General features: G+C 38.3%; 1 protein-coding gene across 1 annotated transcript in view; it reads right to left on the bottom strand.

Moving 5' to 3' along the window:
- LOC140238344 (protogenin B-like) overlaps positions 1 to 21,595 on the bottom strand; it is a 90,345-nt gene that overhangs the window by 16,808 nt on the left and 51,942 nt on the right. The window contains exons 8-12 of the mRNA XM_072318277.1: positions 20,509 to 20,667; positions 19,778 to 20,083; positions 15,511 to 15,702; positions 1,408 to 1,503; positions 69 to 243 (exon numbers count right to left, since the gene is read on the bottom strand). Coding sequence (XP_072174378.1) covers positions 69 to 243; positions 1,408 to 1,503; positions 15,511 to 15,702; positions 19,778 to 20,083; positions 20,509 to 20,667 — 928 coding nt within the window. The remainder of the gene's footprint in view (positions 1 to 68; positions 244 to 1,407; positions 1,504 to 15,510; positions 15,703 to 19,777; positions 20,084 to 20,508; positions 20,668 to 21,595) is intronic.

Here is a 21,595-nt window from a genome sequence, read left to right as displayed (position 1 = left end):
TCTCGATGCAATCTTTTGTCAGAGCAATGTTAGCTACCATCGTATCAATGATACACTGGAGCACTCACCCATCAACTTCCATATGTTTGGTCACATTGCCTCCAAGCACACTGTACTCAATGATGAAGCTGACTATCTTCTTCTGTGTGTGGGGCTTGTCCCATTGGATCAGTACAGAACTGGCCGACAGTCCAGTGGCGTTGAGTTTAGCCGGTGGTGGCAAAACATCAGGGTATATCACAACTAGACAGAGAGACAAACACAAAACATACGTTTTCATCTCTTGATTGACGACACTGGAGCTTCAACACTCATCTCTTTCAGTCATGTTTAAACATGTAATTTCTTACGACAAACACAGCACTGCTAAACTAGAAATCTATAATTGAGCTTTTTGTTTGGGTGAAAAAAAAAATGACTGTGACATTGCATGTCAATGCAAGAAAATATATCTATTAAGCAAACTCTAGCCAATCTGAAAAAAAAAAAATACACAAAGATCTAGATAGATCTTGAAGAGTGAAGTCCAAAACCTGTCACATTTATGAATGATACTGATTACTTACATGTTAGCCAGACCACTCAGGCACCACAATGTGCCCAAGTCTGACAGGAAGGTCATGGTCACATAACAAGGATTAGGAGGATTAGTTAATCTCTTTCATTGGCAATTGGTTTCCAGAAATCCAATCAGGGTAAAAAGCACTCCAGTTGCCAAATGGCAAACATTGCATGATAAGGGTTAATTGCAAATAATAATAGCTACAATAACACAACCATTTTTCACCCTCATCCACTTTTTGGTTCAAATAGTGGGAGAGATCAGTCTTAAGCTAACTACGAAATAAAAAGAACAAGTAACAAAAAACAAACATCCCATCAATTGTGACGTTCATCCTCTCCTACAGCAATCTGTCTCACACATTAGCTCTCCTGCCAGACAAATGCCCTCCTTATGGATGGATATTACCTAAGTGTGTCATAAAGCTATGTGGGCAGCTTCTCACACATCAGAAATGAGGAACGCTGGAAAGGGAATCCTGGCTACTTAAGGCTGACGATTTGTTAACCCAATTTATTTGCACATATTCATACCTGAGGTATCGCACACCTCCTTAGCAAAACTAGATGCAAGACACAGATAGGAGTAATCCTGGAGATATAAACACTTTTTACCTACATTACTCCATTTTATCTTATCTTATGGCAGTACACAAAATTGTTGTGCTTTTATACCCCATTAACGACCTACCCACTCCCCGACCCTACAGCTTGAGCAGATAAAGCCCCTTCTTCATGTAACCATGACAACATAAGAATTCTATAAATACAGTACAGGGCTGAAAGAAAGAATCCACCTATTATCAGTGCTAGATGAAAGTCTGGTATTTTAGTTTTCTATCTCACCTGGTGGAGGCGGTGTCTTGGTTGTCTGAGTTGAATATCGGCCATCTCCAAACTGATTGAAGCCAAGAATACGCACATTGTACACAGTGCTGGGATCTGTAGAGTAGATAGAAATAAGATACAAACAAGAAAATTGCAATTAATCAAGTTGTGAGGATATAGTGTTGGAATGTATAATTGCAACAGAATTCAGTCACATAAAGCTGTTTATATCACATGGTACAGATTAAGTAATAAATGTTCTTTAGAAGTTACCAGTGCCCATTTCTCACTATTGTTATGCCCTAATCAAGGGATCAAGTTGGATTATCATGATGACTGCCATATATAAATTTTGTTCTCAATTTATAAAAGCATTTATACATTACAACATTTTGTTCAGTATGGTTGATATCTTAAAAAGAAGTTAAAGATATGCTAAAGAGGAAATCCACAAAAAAACCCAAATAAACTTCAAAAGAACGAGTAAAATATTCCCTACAGAATGATGCAAAAATGACAAAAATTGGATAAAAAATAAGGAAGATATGACATTTTGAAATTTCACATCTTTTCAGAAAACATTTTATTTTCTTGACCAGCACTCATGAATATTCAAATCAGCGAGTTGAGGATGTCATGCTCTCACAACTTCTTATTCATATCATAAAGAAATGAAGAAAATCTCATATTTCAGCTGTATAAATATAAAATATGTCTTAAAACTACCCAAAATAAAAAAGAACAAATGTTAACTCCGAAGTATCTCGGTATGGGAATATGCTTTTATTTGTATTAGCTGAAAAATAAGAATTTTTCTGAATTTCATATATTACAGACATAAAAATTGGAGGTATGACATCATCAAGTTGCTCATTTGAATATTCATAAGGACTGTTCAAGAAACGTTTTCCGAAAAAAAGTGAAATTTCAAAATGTCATATCTTCCTTATTTCTGATCTAATTTTAGTCATTTTTGTATCATTATGTACGGCATATTTGTCTCTTTCTTTTGAAGTTTATTAATTTTTTGGGGTGGATTTCTTCTTCAAGGGTAAAGGGGGTAGGGGGACTTGTCTGAGGCCTATCCCAGTCTCCCAAGAGAGCTACAGCCTCCCATTCAAGCACGTCATCTCTACAAAAGATATAACTGTATTCCACCTATTGCATGCGTACATGAGAGTGCTTCTGTGAATGTGCATGTACGTATGTGTGTGCACATGTTTGTGTGTACATTGTATGTGTGTGGTTGTGGATGTGGATGTCATCTTAGTAATCAGAAGAAATTAGAAAGGCAGAGACACAGATATAGAAACTAACAATTCTGATACTGATACAAAGACAAACAAAGAGAAATAAAACCTCAAGAATATAACAAAAGATTATGGTGCACACTTGGTAACAAGGTAAATAAAACCACACAGAATTACAGTAAAAACACCATACAAATCCATAACTCAATAAGATTCATATTCTTCAAATTCTCTCTTTTTATATTTTAGCATAAGGGTGAATGCAACCCAATTGCATAATTTAACACAACAACAACAAGCTTATAAAGTGTCCAGGATCTGACATGAAACCATTCTCGGAATTAAAACAGCAAGTCCTGATGCAATGATTTAATTCTGTACCTTATTATACAACACATCAATATACAATTTTTCAATCATTTCCGGGGAAGATGAGAACCCCACTCTCAAGGGAAAATGCTCAAGGAGCTTTCTGATTGGTGGACTGACCAAATCCATCTTTACGCAGTGTTTATTTTAAGAACAGAGGCCTACAAGCATTAATTATCCATTTACAGAGCAGTAAATGTACACTGTGTGCCAATCTGTGTTGTTGCACAGCGGGGAGATGGCCGATAGTCAACACATCTTGACGTCATTGGACAGTGAGTGAGCGTGTGCCTCAGTCAAGCAATGCTAACACTGCCCTCGTACACAGCACTACGAATTGGGGCAGGTCAAGTCCTTGTGTATCCCGCTCTGACCAATGGGCAGTCAGCATTGAATGGGCAAAGTTTGCTTAGCATTATTCATGCCACAGCAAGCACCAACGCACCCATCCCATGATTTGTATACATCCTACGATTTGTATAGGGACCTCGTGGTCTGGATTGCTCTACTTCGGTACAGGGTTTCCGTGCGCGAACAAGTGAATGCAATATTTTTTTCTTCTCATTGATGAAAGAAAATTTGTCATAAACAGCTACTATTGCGGTGCTACTCATTCTCGCGGGCAGTATTCATTGAAATTGTAAGATTGCAACAATATCCCTCCACCATACCTTCTCTCAATATACAATAGTTGTTTACAAATACTATTCACCTCAATCTCTAACTCATCTTCCACATCTTTTGACACATTCTTCAATTAATGTCAATTACATTCTTATTCCATAATATATTGAGGGAGAAACAACAACAGTAGTAAAGACCAACGAACAAATACAAGCTGACAGAATTTATCTTTCTCTTCCACTGTGCCAGCACACACACGTCCTCACAGTTTCTCATCATTATCATACGGCAGGCACGCATCTCATCAACCAACCCACAGTCCATTCATGAACCCAACATCCACGTCATGGCGACGACGTGTTAAGGGGTGGGAGGTTTCCACAACAACCTCCACTGCTATGCAGTACAAATTGAGGCACAACCTCCACAATGAATGAATTCTGTCCCTTCAATTCCCTGCACTCTTTTCGTTAGTTCTACCTCACTTTATGATCTCTCCCATCCCCCCCCCCCAACCTCTCCACTTCCTCTCTTTCTCTGTAGAGGTCAAGGGCCAGTGGCCAAGTCCATTATCAAATATTCTATGCTTTTTGAGTGTTGGCTCTGTGCCAAGAGTCTCGGCTTGTATAGAGGGGAGGAAAAAGGTAGCAAACACCTAGCAGACTCACTCCCACAGGAACACTGACGAGGGATCTACAGCAGGAAAGGAAGGGGTAAGGAGAGGGGGAGGGGGAGAAGGGAGAGAGGAAAAGGAATACAGGGGAAGGTATGGGGGATTACAAAGCAGAATTGAGTATACAAATTCATGATGGTTAATCAAAGGAGGATGAGGCCCAACCCTTGCATTAGCACTTTGTGGACAGAGATATGGACACAAGTTTACTAACAGGGTTCTTACACATACAGAATATATCCTAACCTGTTTCCTTTGCCTCTTGGATATGAATTTCACACCCCTTCAATCATTTCTCCTTTTCACCTGGCAGTTGCTTACTTTTTCCTAGAGACTTTTATCATTATTCTTATTCAGTGATAACACCTGCTATGTTTCATAATAGTGCACTTTCAGTAGCTGGAGGCAGATCATCTTTTTGGCACAAAACCATTAGGAGGGAATCATTTCAAAACAACATGCAACAGGTTGCGATGTGTACTCCCCTGATAACAGTTCAGGCAATTTGAATAATGCATGTGATGACCCATGTGTAGCTTTAAGTCCACAGTGTGTTGAAACGCTTGCCAAACAAATGTCATGTTGTAATGTTAGTGCGAATCAAAAGATCAATCTCCTTAGCTATCAACAACAGCTGTTCGTCCTATATGAGAACACTCACCTACCAGGTAAGAGATGCAAAGCAGAAACAAGATCTGTGTTATCAGAGGGTTAATAGCTGATGAAGTCAATGAACTGATGCCATGTATGTTTACCTGCAGTCTGTGCTGACACATACTTGTATGTTATATGAAAAATATATAGGCCTACTGTATATGTGTGAGCAGGGAGGGGACAACCCCTTAATGTGAGTGTTGTACATATGTCTGTGTGTACTCAGGGAAGTGACTTCTCTGGTGCTCTACAGTACATTGTATCATTCAGAGGAAATTTGATTGGAATGAATCTGAAATGTTTAGGAATATCTAAAAAAAAAAAAAAAAAGCACTGAGAAAGTTAACTGAAGACAATTTACTCATCCAGCAGGATAGTTAACATGGCATCTCGTCTTATTGGCTTTGATAGTATTTGCATGTGTAGGAATATACATTTACTTCAGTACCTTATCTCCCAAGTTCATACAAAAAGTTCACTATCATCTCTCATGAAGGTTTTGTATTTAACAAAATATCCTTAATTAATTTGTATACTTCTCTAATTCACTGAAGACAAGTTGGTTTTGCTTTATCGTGCATTTCCCACAGACACCTCACCTGAGTATACTTGGGACTTTCAGACTAGTCTGCAACACGTTAAGACATATGCATTGAAAAAAAAGGGAAGCAAAAGATGTTTCTTCAATAAAATTACCATTGATAAAGAGGGAAATTATGTCTCATGGCTTTAACAACAGCTTTAACCATTTTCTTTACACAATCTGAAATGACAATATTCGAATGACCAAATCATTTTACTGAAAGTTTTTTTTTTTTTTTTTCTCATGACATACTCAAAACAATCCAAAGGTCAAAGAAAAAAAAAAAATGATTTGTTTTCTCACATGGCAGAACATGATTGCCTTTGCATTCTAACCAATTTGAGACAAGATTTGTTTAGTTTTCCCTCAGCATTTCTTCCCCACTGTATTCATATGAATGCTTCGCAGTCTACAATATAACACTTGTCAGCCTTTTATTTTGGGGTATACCTTCCTGGATACCAAAGATTATGCCTGAAATATTACTACTAAAATCAGAGAGATAGGTAGGATTACTGGAATGAAATCATATATGGTGATTTATCTCTCACAGATTTAAGAAATTAAGTCCATCTCATACTTGTTACTTCAGTTTTTTGTTTTGTTTTGGTTTTTGGTTTTTTATGACCTCAGTAGTCCCAGTCTACAACAGAAGATGAGCAAAAGAGCTTGCACATCAACACAATCTCAAGCTTATCGACCTTTTTTTTTTTTTCTGCCAGGAACTTTCTGACAATGTGTACCATGCTAAGAGTTTTCTGTACCAACAAGCACTCAAAGCACACAAAGGATTTATTCATTTGTTTGTAGCACAAGCAACAGGTTCTGCTGCTGTTGTTTGTGTGTGTGTGTTGGGGGGGGGGGGGGATATAAATGAAAGTTCCAAGAAGACTGATATCAATCTGAAGAGTTGCCCGGCAGCATTTTATCGCATCATCTTTCATCCCAGGTGAATGCAATCTCCCATCATCCTTCCCCTTTCCCATGGAGCAGAAATAAACAAACTTTTCCATGAAGTGTTATGATTCAGTGAACTTCTGTTCCATTTCTCATAGTGCTTGGAGTCATTTCAGGCTGGGTGTTTTTAATTTGATGCCTATATTCATCTTTACCCTCTACATGTTCAGAAAATATGAATCATGAGGAATATCTTATAAATCACTTTCTAAAATACTAATGTTACTCCGAGGAAGACTGCAGTGCTTTTTTTTTTTTTTTTTTTTGGGGGGGGGGTACTTTTAGAAGGTATACAACCTTGCTTCCAGAACACACATGAATCAACAGGCAAATGTCAAAGTTCATCTACACAAGCCTGTGCTCAAATTTCAGCAGCATGGAGTCAGCTGGGAGAGCATACACTTTCACAAGTTTCTTCCCCCCTCGGAGAGGTAAGATACAGGTGCCTAGAACCATAATGAGCACATCATTGTTCGAGTACATTGTATTTCTCTGACATCTTTTAACTCAAGTTTGAGCCTGAAAAGGCTGCTGAGAAAAGGTTGGTATCTATTTACAGATTCTTCCTCATTCAATGAATTATTACGGAGCATTGTTGTCAAGTGGTTTTCATCTGAACAGCTTTCGAAACAGTCATCTAGTATTTCTTTGTTGATTTGCAACCTGAGGATGATGCCATCATCAGCAAAGAGAAGTTCTAGGTCAAGTCTTCATCAGCTTCAACATCTCAAGAGTTGGCAAGGTGCCCCAATAGTTGCTGACTCATAAAGTCAGCCCAAAGCTTACTCTCTCCTACGAGCCAGCTTCAGATAACAACCACACAAACAAGCTTCAGGTGAGGTTCATATTTTAAAAGCAAACAAGCATCTCTGTTACAGCCAACAGAAACAGACCAGAAATAGCGCTCTTGTTTTGCATCATGTGGAGATATTGTGCCAAATCCTGCCTGGGAAGACCCACCTATTGTTGGTGCTCACAACTTGCAGAACAGTCAACAACAAAACATATTTTAGAGTTCCTAGTTCTTCTATCAGATTAGGCAACTTGGATATTGTAGGAACCCTACCCCCCCCCCCCTTGCTCAGTAAGGGTAGACTCACTCACACCTTTACAACTCCCAGTCTGTGGGAAGAGAAAAACACTAGATTCTAATAGGGCTAATCTATAAAACTGCTCTGAGTGGAGGAAAATTAGGCTTGACTATTATTGGTAATGCTTACATAACTGGAAAAAGGAATCAAAACTGATGTTTGTTTGTTTTTTATGTTGAACGGTTAACAAGGAAATCCGGTTACAAGAACAAAATAAATTCATTACATTACCAAACAATCTTTGGAAATTATGTTGCCAAAATAGGAAAGAGAAAAAGACAAGCACTTGTAGTGTTCTGATTTCATAGAACACGTACCAACTATTCTTCCATGATGTGTCACAAAATCACCATATTTCAAAAGAGTATTTGACACAAATCATCACTTCGATTTTACGAAAGCGTGGTACAGATCAACACAAAGCAAAATGAATACCTTTTTCTACAAGGATGAAAATCTTTTTCTTTCTTACACAATTTAGCATTACTGCTCAGGAGACATTTTTGCTGCATGAAACAGGATATTCCTGGCACTAAACTACATTCAATTTTGACCTTCAAGTAGTACTTCCAGGTAACTCATGAAAATGGGAACCTACAATAACATTCACATGAAAACTTGAAAGTGTCCACTATCACTGAAGCTAGCAAACTGTAGCTTTAAGCTAAGCCAGCTTAGTTTGAAGTTCACCTCACAAGTATCTTTTGCGATATCTAAATGTTGTCAAAACATACAACACTACAAACTGACTCTCTTGAGCTCACACACATTTTAATCATCCAAATTCAGAAGGATACATCCAGCATTTTTATTATTTTTACAATGTGATCAGTAGGGGAAATTCTTTTTTCACAAATAAAGCCTTGGAGAGTGGATGAAAGGTCAACTTTGCATGATTAGTTCTTTCTCAACAGTAAGTGGAGATTTTTTTTTTCTTGTCTTCTTTCTCACATCTCTCACTATCTTTAGTTGACCATTCATTCTCCATCAGAGCTTCCTGACAAGCCGAGGAGCAGCATGCATCCATCAACACTGGTGAGGAGGGCAAAAAATTGATGAAGCGAGGTGACAAAGAGCCAACCATCTCCATAATACATGCTGTACAAGTTTGTCATCACTGGCCTGCTTATTTGAGAACATTCAATCGTACCAATATTCCGTATACGTTCTCCATCATCCAAATTACATGTAGCCATGACTCAAAGGTCAACAAGGTCCATTTTCACATTGTGGAATTATTTTGAAGAGGGACTCTTACTGCAGTGTAATTATATCTAGAGCTTCAAGAGATTGAGTTGAAAATAAAAATATTTGTCTGTTTTAATCCTCTTTTCTTGTATTTTTTTTAAGGGGGAATTAAGTGTCAGTAAAGGAGAAGAGGTGTTTTGATGGTGAAATCAATAGCTATGAACATGTTACGCAATTTTACAGCACCACGCATATCCTGTGTCATGTTCATCTAGATGCAGGTACACGTAAAAAGAAGGAAAACTAAACTATTCACTCACAACATAGGTATAAGGTGATAGCTGTTGCTCAAAACAAGACTAACTGGTTTAAATTTCAAACTACAGAATAAATTACAGGCACCAAAGCCATGCAGGTCTTGTGGTGTTCACTGACAGCAAGGCTCATGGACAAACGGAAATACCATTGCAACATTTCAATCGCAACGGCCTCGTACCTGTAAAATTGCTCTGAATGCCAATTACACTCAAGACCATTGGCTTTGACCTCACAGGAAACAGAGGTAACAAAACTAATTACAGAGTTCATGAGAAAGTGGTACGGGGAGGCAATCAAATAAGTAAATCTACTGACCATGTGGCATGGTCATCCCTTTCCTTTCCCCCCCCCCCCCCCTTAAAAAAGTGCATTCACCTCTGCTGGTCACATTTTGTAGATCAGGTAGTGCGTTTGTTATTGTACGTTTCCCACCATATGACAAAATTAGGGAGGATCTAGAGAAGGCAAACAGCTGGCCTATCAAGCTCACAAACCCAATTCACCTTTGTGGTTACTTTTCAGCATAACTCACATCATAATTATCACAAGTTCATGGAACTGATTCACAAATGGCAGCCACACAAAAGATGATTCACCTTCTCAGAACACAGACCCTGATATCAAAACCCAATTTCTTCAACTAGACATGATTCACTAGGTTTGTCAGTGGACCCTGCCCAGCTTTTCTCCATGCTACACCCTGCACTCACAAACAAACCAACAGATTACCAGGAACAGTAATTGTGTCAACACTGAAGACTAAAAAATGATGTTCCATTTCTTCATTCTATTCATTTCAACCTGAAATCTATGCAGACATATGCTACATTCTTCTTTTTTTTTTTGATGAGAACCAAATGTGCCATGTGCTTGACAATCCATAAATCTTATGAGGTCATAAAAAGACAATTACCCACTTTCCTATGCGTGACTATCAGTCTACGTTTTAAAAGCTTAATCTGCTGCATTGTTTTCATTAACTTTCTACACCTGCCAAACCATGTATACAGTGATATGCCAGCTAATATCCTCTCTACCTGGAAATAGCATCATCCTACAATGACATACACATTACTATGCATTATGTGCAATTTCCTGTATGTAGGGAATCTTGTCAATCAACATACGAGTTATAAACCCCCCCCCCAAAAAAAAAAAAAAAAAAAATGCAATGCCATGATACAGTCAAAGCTGGTATGGCACATAGAAAATAAAACTACATGTACTAGTAATTGGAAGAAAGTTTTCCCACTTCTTATCTCCTTGTTTCAGGTTGTCTTTATAAATCATTTATTGTAAAAGTGGAAATTTCTGCGTATTTCGCGTAACCAGACGCTAGTGCAAAAATAAAAGCACGCTAATATTTCTGCGTGCCGTATGTTCCGGTAGTTAATGTCCTGATTCTGCTGAATCAAAAACTATCATTGGAAAAATGAGCAAAGAAAATGGGATTCCATCGGGTTTCGAACCTGAGACCTCCGGATTGCTAGCCCGGTGCTCTACTGACTGAGCTATAGAAAGCCCTAGTTCAGTGTTTGTCCAAGAACCCTAAATTCTCAATGCTCGGATGGTCAGAAGCTATAGTAGCGCGCTTTGTGTGTGACACCCACGCACGCACTAAACCCAGCATAAACCCGAAGGATAATTAAACTTGGGGATATATGCGAGGGATCACCGAAGTGATGCAGCTTTTTGAGTATGTAACAAATGTAAACAGAGGAAAACTGACCAGAATTAAAAACTCGCGAAATCCATTTTACCCGGCCCAGCATGAAAAGTTACTCGCACAAAAGCATCCACTCTTACAGTATTTCTTTTTTACTATCATGTTTAACAATACCTAAGAAATTGGTATGGATTCATAAAATAGATATGCCTTTAGCAACAAGCAGACTAAGATTTAGATGAGAAATGTCAAACATGCCACAACCGAATAAAATTTGATAAATCAATATCTGCTAAAGACGATGGAAAGAAAAATTAATTGAAGGCCTCGAGAGACTTTGCATGGTTACAAATCAAAGGAGCTCAGAAAAAGAAAAACGTACAGTTTTTTCTAGAGAAGGACAATATTTCCTGATGGAGCTCAGAAAAAGAAAGGTACAGTTTTTTTCTACAGGGGGACAATATCTCCTGCGACATCAGCCTCTCCCATCCGATCCAGTGGCCTGGCATAGAGCCAGCAAAGGGAGGCGCCGAGGCTTTCTCACAAGTTCACTGGTTGCCATGCATGAAAAGACCGCTATTTCAATCTACTCTTCTACTGATGATGGTCACGGGCCACAAACTCTGGCAGAAGTACAGAACAAAGCCAGCATCAGGGACTGAAGAGATTACTGACCACTATGGAATGGAATGCAGCCAAAAAGGAACCAGGAGAAATTCAACAAGCTTTTCATAGAACAGATTTACATCTGAATGTGATAAGTCACACACACACACACACATAAACTGTACTTCACAAGATTCAGAGACCGAAAATGATTTGACAGGATAATGTTTCTGCCTTAGTTTTGTTTAGTTTCTTGAAGCAGCATGCTTAATAAGATATATAGAATTTAGCCATTTTCTTTTGGCACAGAACCTGCAATACTTCCTTTTTAAAGGAAGGTATACAGGCATTTAAGTTGAGGTCTCAGTGTAAAGGAGAAATTTCATTTTGGAAGTACACCATTGAGATATATCCAACACAAGGCATCATGTCAAAAAGAAGCAAGCATGCATTTTTTAACACTTCTTTATGTGACTTTCTATTATCCCCCTTCATAGAGATATGTCACTTTGCAAATTTGAATAAATATCTGTAAAAAAAAAACAAAAAAACAGTGGGTTATGATACTCTATGCCAAGTCCTACTCACACAGACACACACACAGAAGTAATAAACTCTTTAAGATGGCCACCGTATTGGACCAATACTGTCTTAGCTCGCGCTTTGTATACCTAAGTGTTCCCCTCACGGTGAGGCAATATTCAATCATTATATTGCACATCACATTGCATGAATTGATATTGTGACATTCTGTAAAATCAGCACTATCCAACCCACACTGTCAAGACACAGAGACACATCATATCATGGATAATATTGCACGATCCCGATAATGCACAGTTCAAAAGACACAGTCCCCTGGAAGAGTGGCCATGTATATAAGAACTGCATCCTTAATCAAATAGTTTCTACTAGCTACAGTTAACATCACAGCAGCTGCAGCATCACCAACCCAAAACAAATATTTCATTTTCACACTGAATCTGAAACTTGTGAAAAGAGAACTTTGATCATCATGAAAACTGCACATAGAAACTGGCTTCAAACATATAGAAACATCAACATTGCCTATTCAAGATAAAATTTCATTAGAGTCTGCAATGTTTATGTATATAAATCTAATAATAGTTACGTTCACATGCAGTTGCAAAATTTGAAGTTTAGGTCGAAAACGTAACTGTTGATGATGAGCTCCACTCATGAATTCATGACGTGGGTTCACACGCGCACCTTAACTCTTACAACTTACGATCAAATCCCACTAGATGATTATACCGAAGGTGCAGAGTCTTCGCTATGACCTTTTGCCCATACAAAATAAGGTAACTGGAGGTTGACCCAAAAGCGAACGAGAAGCGAGGTTCACGCTAACTTACAAACTCGTTGATTATTGTGTCCACACGGAGCAAATCTATGAGTGGGGACCCTCCATGGCTCGTGGAGAGAGCATAAACCCTATGATGTCTTGTGGTTCTAATCATCAACTAAACTTTAAGATTGCTAACTTTTGAGTGCGTCCACATGGCGTTAAACTACAAGCTAATCATAGAGTTAAGTTTTCAACCTAAACTTAAAGTTTAGGAACAGCGTGTGAATGTAACTAATACCATCTTTCCTGACGTATTCAAGGATTATTTTACATTAAATAGTTCCATTCAGAATTATAACATTAGAAATGCCAAAACATCCATCTTCCACTAAATCACTCATCTTATAGCAGAAATATTTTCAAAAGGTCCAGTTTTGTGGAGTAATTTGACAAATTCTTTGTAAGATGACTAGACTATTTAGAAATTTTGAAAATATTGGAGCACTTTTTTTTTATCAATAAAGTTTTAATAAATAGCCCAGAGTTTCCTCCTTTTCTCTTCTATATCTTTTAATATGAATTCAACATTTCCTACATATTGTATAACATAAAATTCACGTTTGGTTTAACTTAATTACAAAATCCATATAATCTATATCATGCTTTAGCATTATAAAATTTGTCTAGAGCTCATTCTTCAATAAGCCCTTTTTTTATTCTTAAGATCCCAACACTATTATACTTGATATCATGTATTTACTTAAAGCAAACTTTGTGAACTTAATGCGAAATGAAATGAGATGATATCAAATCAACACACCTCATGCCCTGCATTTAATGCACTTCGATTCATTTATTAGGGTCACCCAAAACAAATCATTCACAAGCCTCATCAGGCTTAAATCACTGCTCTAGTCCCCCATCACAACAAGAGTGTATGCCTTTCGATACGCTCCTCTCCTCAATCACTCTGATCGTATCCACTGGCCACCTCCACTCACATCACATCTCCCATCGCTGCTAACAAACACATCATTAATTCATCATACATCTGCCACTCACATGCATTCACTCCGCTGCAGCGCCCCAAATTCACCCACAGCCACCGGCAGAGGAGCTCTTCCGTGGGTTGCCATGACAACTGCAGTCGGTCAAGCACCTCGGCGCTCTCTCTCCTTGGCAGCAGGCCAAGTTTTGCAGCGTAACAACGCTTGCTGCAGGACAGCAAGACAGTGATGCACACTCATCACTATTATTGATCTCAAAATTGCAATTTTGCAGGTAGAATGTCTTTGTAGGAGGAGATGGTAAACATCCACAGGTCGTCGGATTGAATGAGAGGGACAAAATACTGGGTTGCAAGCTATCGTAAAGTGTGACTTCAAACTGGGCAAATGGAGAAATAGCCTTTGAGATGAATTCTTCCCCCTGGCATTAAGGACTTGTTTTCTTGACTACAATCAAAATGCTATCAAGAGAGAAGTGGACCATATTATGTTTACAGGCAAAACTAGCCCTCAGAGATCTACTGCCACGAAACACGTAAACAATTCAACCCAAATGTGTATGAAATTGTGTCAATAAGAGTTCTAGATAGCTCTTTGTTACTACATCACCTAATATAATATAGCTGATGGACAATACCTTAGAACTGTCTTACAATGGGTGTTGTCACACAACAGTGACATTTCTTTTGTAAGACTTGTCAAATTTGACATTTCTATCAACATTGTAAAAAACTGAATTTCTTCCAGTAAGAAAATCCATCCACAATTGTGTTCAACATTTAAGAAAAATAAAAGTCAGAGTGTGGCATCTTCAACAGGGGACAGCAATTCCTGTGTAAAGATGAGCAATAAAACACTACTTGTTCTTTATTTTGTTTTATTCTGTTTGGGTGTTGTCTTTGTTCATCCACAGTCATCCCCAGAGAGCTCTTCTGCAGGTTACCAAGGCAACCGCAGATATATCTGACTAAATGACATTGAGCTGGATATAAAAGTTTGTGCGTTTGTCCCTTTTTGCTATTAAGTTCAATAATTAGCATTTTAGTGCCTCACTGCCTTTGCTAAGTTCATTTTTTTTTTTCAGCAGCGGTGATCTCTCTGCTGACTTCCCCTGATAGTGAATGTGGCTGCAGCTTACCACTTAAAAAGTTTTGAATAATTTAGATCATGCACAGGTGCACTTAGAGATGTCAAGTGTGTTTTTCAGTAAATTATGATGCATACATTGTTATGGAATTTAGTGTCTGGTTTGGTTTGAATATATGTGAAAATGTGTGTGATCAAACTCGTGCAAAGCATATGAAAAGACAAAAGCTATATGTATTCCCTATCATGATAAAAAGTATTTATGTACGCTGTTATAATCTTTTTAATATATATATACGTACACATACACATAAATATGTAAATGAAATAAGCCTAATACTATTACCATAGTGACGTAACACAAGTTTATAAAAGAATGTTCAATTCTGCTGCATCGTCAGCATCATCACTATGAACACTTACAGACAACAACGACATGAACTCACTGAGGTAATATGAACTTCTGGGGCCCCTGTTTCATAAAACTTGTCATCAGTGACAACTGCCACATATCTATGACAAATTTGCTCGTAGCCAATCGGATGCAAGGATTTCAGTAGCTTGTCACATCTATGACAACTTGTCACTGATGACAAGTTTTATGAAACGGGCCCCTGGCCATGTATAACACACACAATATCATCACCATCATGCAACAGCATCCAAACAGTTCATACCACTTGCGCTAAAAGTAAAGATAAAGCCAGACTACACAGAGACATAGACCTGGGTCTACTCACTGAGGTTGACCACGATGCACTCAGTGGCATTGGCTGGCAGCAGCACAGTGTTGCCTACCACTTCCTCTCCACGTAGAACCACCTGCAGCTTAAAACCCTCTGTGATAGGGGGTGGTGGCCCAGCTTGGAAGGTGACAAGCAGCGCTGTGTGGTTCAGGTGGCTCACTTGTAGATGCTGTGGTGGTTTGGGTGCTGCAAGACAAATAGGTTCATACATAAATAACCTTCCAAGTCTGACACAGAATAAACTCATAGAGTCCCTTTAAAACAATAGTGCTTTGTGCGCTGAAATCCAAATATGTTCATGCATGAAAATCTTACAAGTATGATATTGATGAGACTGAATTCTCGAGCCACTTTAAAACAACAGAGCAGGTAGCCTTGCATTCAGTACTGTAAGTCATGTGTTCTACTTTCAAAAAAACAAAAAACAAAAAAAACAATGAAAGAATGGATGGAAGCCTTCAATTGATAGATAGGACCTGGAGCAATTGTTTCATTTATTTTCCTTTAAATGGTTGACAGTGTTCAAATGAAAACATCTAAAATGTACAATCATTAAGAGGCATAGACTAGACTTGCATACAGTAGATTCTCAAACAGCAAAAGAAATTATGTCGCTTCTCTGTGAAATTGAATATTCTGATGTTTATTTTCTCTTTAATTTTCTGTAATGTTTGCAATCCTAGCAAGAAACCAATTGACTATAGAAGTTACCAATGACAAGCTGAATAATCCACTCCCAAATTTATGTATTTACCATCAAAAAGTTAAGAGATCTCACATTTTCCTCAGAAATATCATATGGAGGGAAAAGATAGAAAATGCGAGGATACTGACTTGCAATGAAGACTTACAAATGCTACTAAGGATTCCAAGAATAAAAAAGAATGATGACTAACTTGCTCCATGAAGCTTAAAAGTGTGTTTTGTCATGATGCTGAGAAAGTGGAAAGGAATATATTTACTGTACTGAGAATTTATAACTGTAGCAGTACTGTCACTCCATCCAAAGTAGCAAATCACAATAACATTAATATCACAATGATATTCAATCCTGACAGTCTTGATAATCATGTGGAGTATACACGGCTAAGAGATTAGAATCAATTGTAATACAGAGAGCTATTTTAAACACTGGCTTCTTTTCAATCGCTGTGCCTGTACAGAGCTGTCATTTCTTTACTTTAAGGCTGTTAGAAGCCTGTTCACAGATACAGACTGATCCTTTAGCTCTTTGTTCTCTTCTACTCTTAACTCTGTCAATTACAACATCATGAAACAGCTCAAAGTCTGGCCAAATCTTAAAAAGTAGAGAAGTCAGTCGCACTCAGTCTTCCCCTTTTCATATAACTCCTTTCTACACTGAAACTCTTATTTTTAACCCCCTAAAACAGACATACACAAAACACACACACACACACATGTTCCTACAATTTACATCCCAACCAGATGGAAGGTGACTGAAATGGCAAAAAAAAAAAAAAAAAAAAGAGCCACGAATGGGGTCATGGCCAAATGTATCACATGACAACAACAACTAAAAAAAAGTCAAATAAAGACCATAACAAGATCAACCAAACAATTCTAGAAAACAAGGACTATGACCAGTTCAAGAGATACTGCTATTGATTTATAGGTAGTGCAATATGGTTTGGGGCCAGAATGATAAGCCCCTGTTTTATCAAATAAAAAGGACCCTCCATGGGATTATAAATTTAGCCTGATTCTATGGGAAGATGGCACCTGACTCTCATCTAAATGTTGGATGATGCTTCTTATCTCCATGATAAAGAAGATATCAAAATAAGAAGTGGTAGAAATAGAGGACAGTGTCTATGCTAATACCTTCTATGACTGAGTGTGGCAACAAATATTGCTTCAGGTGCTAAATGTTAAGGAATTAAAAAGTAACAATTCAGAGCTTATGAATGAAGTTAACACATTTTTCCTGTTTTAAGCACACACACACATATACACACACATACACACACACACCATAAACAATTTACAGAATTAAGACAAATGTTAAACTTCAAATTTGGACTTCTGTTTGGAAATACTGATTATAGCTGGTTGAGATACAACAACCATCTACGAAATGCTGGGTTACTGTAAGCGGCTTGCTGCTATGTTTCTTCAGATCATATTCATTTTTTTTTTTTCAATTCTACTAACTCACATCGACCAACATAGACATTTCACAGTGATTGTATGAAATACTGTCCAACTGAACAGGATTCACATCTTGTAATAAAGTATCTCTCTACACAAATGCGAAACACTGGAAAAAAAATCTCACTTCAGAACATATTTCTGCAGACTAGAAATGGTTAACACATAGGGTAAATATATCATTTATGACTTATAACTTTTCACAAACTGATTTGGAGTTAAATGTAGTAAAGTAATCTATCATACATATGTTCAAACACTTCCTAGAATTGTCCCTACCATAATAAGCAAACATTATTAATTATCAACAAATAATACACTGATGTACAGCAGTTTTGACATGTTATTCTTAGGCAGACCTGACCAAGTCCTCCTTCCAAGAGGAATCAATGTAATAACATGCACAACAACAAAATATGAGTCAAGAAGGCAAATTCTGAAGACTAATAAAGCAGTAGTTTGGGTAAAGGCAAGAAGTCCGTAAGCTTTCCTTTCAAGATCTCCATCAAATCTCTATAAATCATATCCAGATAACTAGCATGCAGAGCACACCAACACTGCCCACACAAATCCTATATATGGCACAGAGATCCTCCATTCACATGGGTTGTTTCTATGGTGGACAATGAAATATTATCTAACCACCCAGCACGGTCTGTCCGCCTATTCCTGTATCCATGTCACACATCACCATGGTAACCCTCACAGCAATCAGTCAAAGCTAATACTACTGATTCCCTGAATGCAGGTCGGGTTTCATTTCTACTGAAGTAGAAAAGTAAACCGTATGGCTTTGAAGAGTGATTAGAGTGTGTATACATCATCATAGAGGTTATTGAGTTCATATTGCTGATCATATCATCAAAGTATACATGAAGTATCTGGTCAAAGTCTACATTTCTTAACCCGTTGAGGACGAGTCCCGGTTATACTCGGGCAAGCGTCTATGGGAAATGCGTGTTGTAGCAAAATCAAACCGTCCTCAACGGGTTAATGATCATTCGAGGAAAATGTACGATGCATTTTCACACAAGGCATTCACATCAGAACAACGCATACACTCAAAGTAAAGTTCCTGGTATAACAGCTTTAGTGCACAATATTGATAACTTCTCTCTCACACAGATGACTCCTTTTTTTCTGAGATTCACTAGTTACTCACAAATATTTACAAACCTGTGGAAAGGCAAACTGCTGTGTACATATCTCTCATTCACTTTACATTTCCAAACATTCACTAAAGCCTACAGGTTGTGTCGCCCACGTATCCCTGTGTTACAAACAGTCTCGAGGAAATATTGCTTCCTCTTTCTCCCTAGCATATGTTTTCATTACCAAAATCATTCTGGAGTTTTAAATGATTGCACACAACCTACTTGTAATTTGTCTTTTCTATTTTGCATCATAAATTTTTCATAAGTCTGCATTGACAGGAGCTCTGACAGTCAACATACAAGTTGATGCACATCAACACTGTTTCTCTTCTCTCTACGGACAAGCGCTACTTTCTGAAATTCTTTATAAAACAAATATCACACATTCTGAAATTCTTTATAAAACAAATATCACGCATGTCTTCATCATCCTACATAGGTCACACCAGATAGACAAACATGGTGAGATAGTGACCAGTGAGCACGCTAAAACTAACACAGAGAGATGAAGAAAGTAATGTTTAAAACTTCCAGGAGATTACTAGTACTCATTTTGGCACTGCCTCCCATTTCTATCAATTCCTGATATAAAGCTGGCTTACGACATTATGCGGCACATTTCCAGTTTCATATCAAACTGTTTTGAGGCTTTGTAAGGAATCAACATCATTGTCTGAATATCCTCTGCTGCTATGGTGTCTTATGGTTGGCATCTGATGAAGGGGTTCCTCATCTTTTGGTAACAGTATATCCGCACACTGGAAGGTAACATTGCAATATGACCATAGAACTAGAGATCACTGCAAGCACAGTTCAAGAGACACAGTGCTCTTGGAGATCCAATGCAATTAACTGTGTTACTACCCATGAGGGCTATTTGATTTGATTCATCATAAATGACCGGTGCTGATTTAAAACCTAGACTATAAGGAACTTACTTGTTTCGTTGTACACCTCAGGAGTGGTAACTGTCACCCAGTCAGAATACACTCCGTAGCCCACGCTTGTCTTGGCAGCCATTTTCACACTGTAGTTTGAGTTGGGCATGACATCACTAAGGACAAACTCACGCAGATGGCTGTCCACCTCTGTTCTGTTGTAGGTAAGGCTACCCTGCGCATAGAAGGCAATGGCATAGCCCGTAATGACTCCATTGGCGCGGTTCATTGGTATCTCGTTCCAGGTCACTGTGATTGAGGTGGGCGACTCACTGGTGACTGAAAATTCCGGCCATGTTGAAGGGGCTACGGAGATGCAAGAAAGATCGGTGAAAATTTCAAGCACGTAACAAAAATCTGTGAGACAGCTGCATTCATCATCATATTACCTACGAGCATTGATTTTGTTGTTGTGCCGTAAGTTCTTTCCAACTTTTTCATTCATAATTTCCTGTACTACAAACATTGTAAAACGTTGGACAGTAAACTAGTTTGCCAACAAACACAACACAATGATGTGAAGTTGCATACTCGTAGTGACTCTCTTTCTGAAGCAAAACTTGAACATCATTTGTCCATGGATACAGATACTGTCGAGTGTGAGTCAACATCAAGTAATGTGGCCAACATCACTGTGGCGATGCTACAAAGGAATAATACAGCTAACAGTTCACCTGATCTGCCAGGACTGCCTATCAAGCTAGGACTGACGGCAAACAAGATATACCTACCAGCTTCGTATGTCTTCACACATTGATAGTTGCGGGGACAAGGAGCCCTTGTGGTGAAACACTGAACGTTGACTCGGTACTGAGTGAAGGCCATGAGGCCATCCAGCGTCACATTCAGTGGTTGATGACGTTGAACAAGTTTCTCTAATGGCTGGGCACCTACAAAGAAAAACCACATCAAAGTCATTCTCATTAAAATGAAGATACAGCGAAGGAGGCCCTCATAGGAAGAGAAATGCGGAACACTAGCACTGGTCCGATAGTCCCAGATCAGTAAAAATCACTGTAGGGCCAGTAACTTTTCAGGAAGTGCTAAATTTACTGGTATGGTATGACAAGTAAAATGATAAAAATATCATTGTCGGGGTCAGTTGAAAAAAAAGTACAGGACCAGTAAATTTAAGGTTCTGACCAAAAGGATAAATGGCCTAGTATGTAGTCCTGGGAAGAGGAAATCAAGGCATGCTAAATTCGCCAATCAGATACCACATCAACATCAAGGGCTCCCCTGGCAATTATCATCGATGACATCAGCAAGGGCAGCACAAACTTTGGTACACATTGACAATACCATCTACCTTGTTTGTGCCATTTCATTGATGATAATATGTTGAAAGTAATATCAGCAACCAATGGAGAGATCTTTAATCACCTGAAACAAACTTCATTCACGGTGTTAATCAGTGACAGATACTATTGAATTGGGACCAATAACTTCGCAATGAATATGAAATGTCCCGCCTACAGCTCTCTGTAAGCTGCTTATCTTTAACTAGAAATGTCGCTACAGCGACTGGTTATACCCCCGCCAAACAACATTTCATAACCTTTGATCAAAACAACATTTCATAAGCTTTGGTCAAAAAACTGAGGAAGTAGTTAAATCCGCAAGATCTTTCCTTGATCTTCTGCCATTAATATGCCGTTACCATGGCAACGTACTTTCGGGTACTGTCGAAAAATGCGTCTTGCACATCTACAACCAAAGGCACACATCTGTACCAAGTTTCATGGAAATTGGGCAAAAACTGAGGAAGTAGTTTGCAACACAAAATTTTCCATCATTTTGGCTCATAATATGTGAGCG

Source organism: Diadema setosum, chromosome 14, assembly GCF_964275005.1.
Source record: "Diadema setosum chromosome 14, eeDiaSeto1, whole genome shotgun sequence".
NCBI classification, from domain to species: domain Eukaryota; kingdom Metazoa; phylum Echinodermata; class Echinoidea; order Diadematoida; family Diadematidae; genus Diadema; species Diadema setosum.
This window is presented reverse-complemented; position numbering and strand designations above follow the sequence as displayed.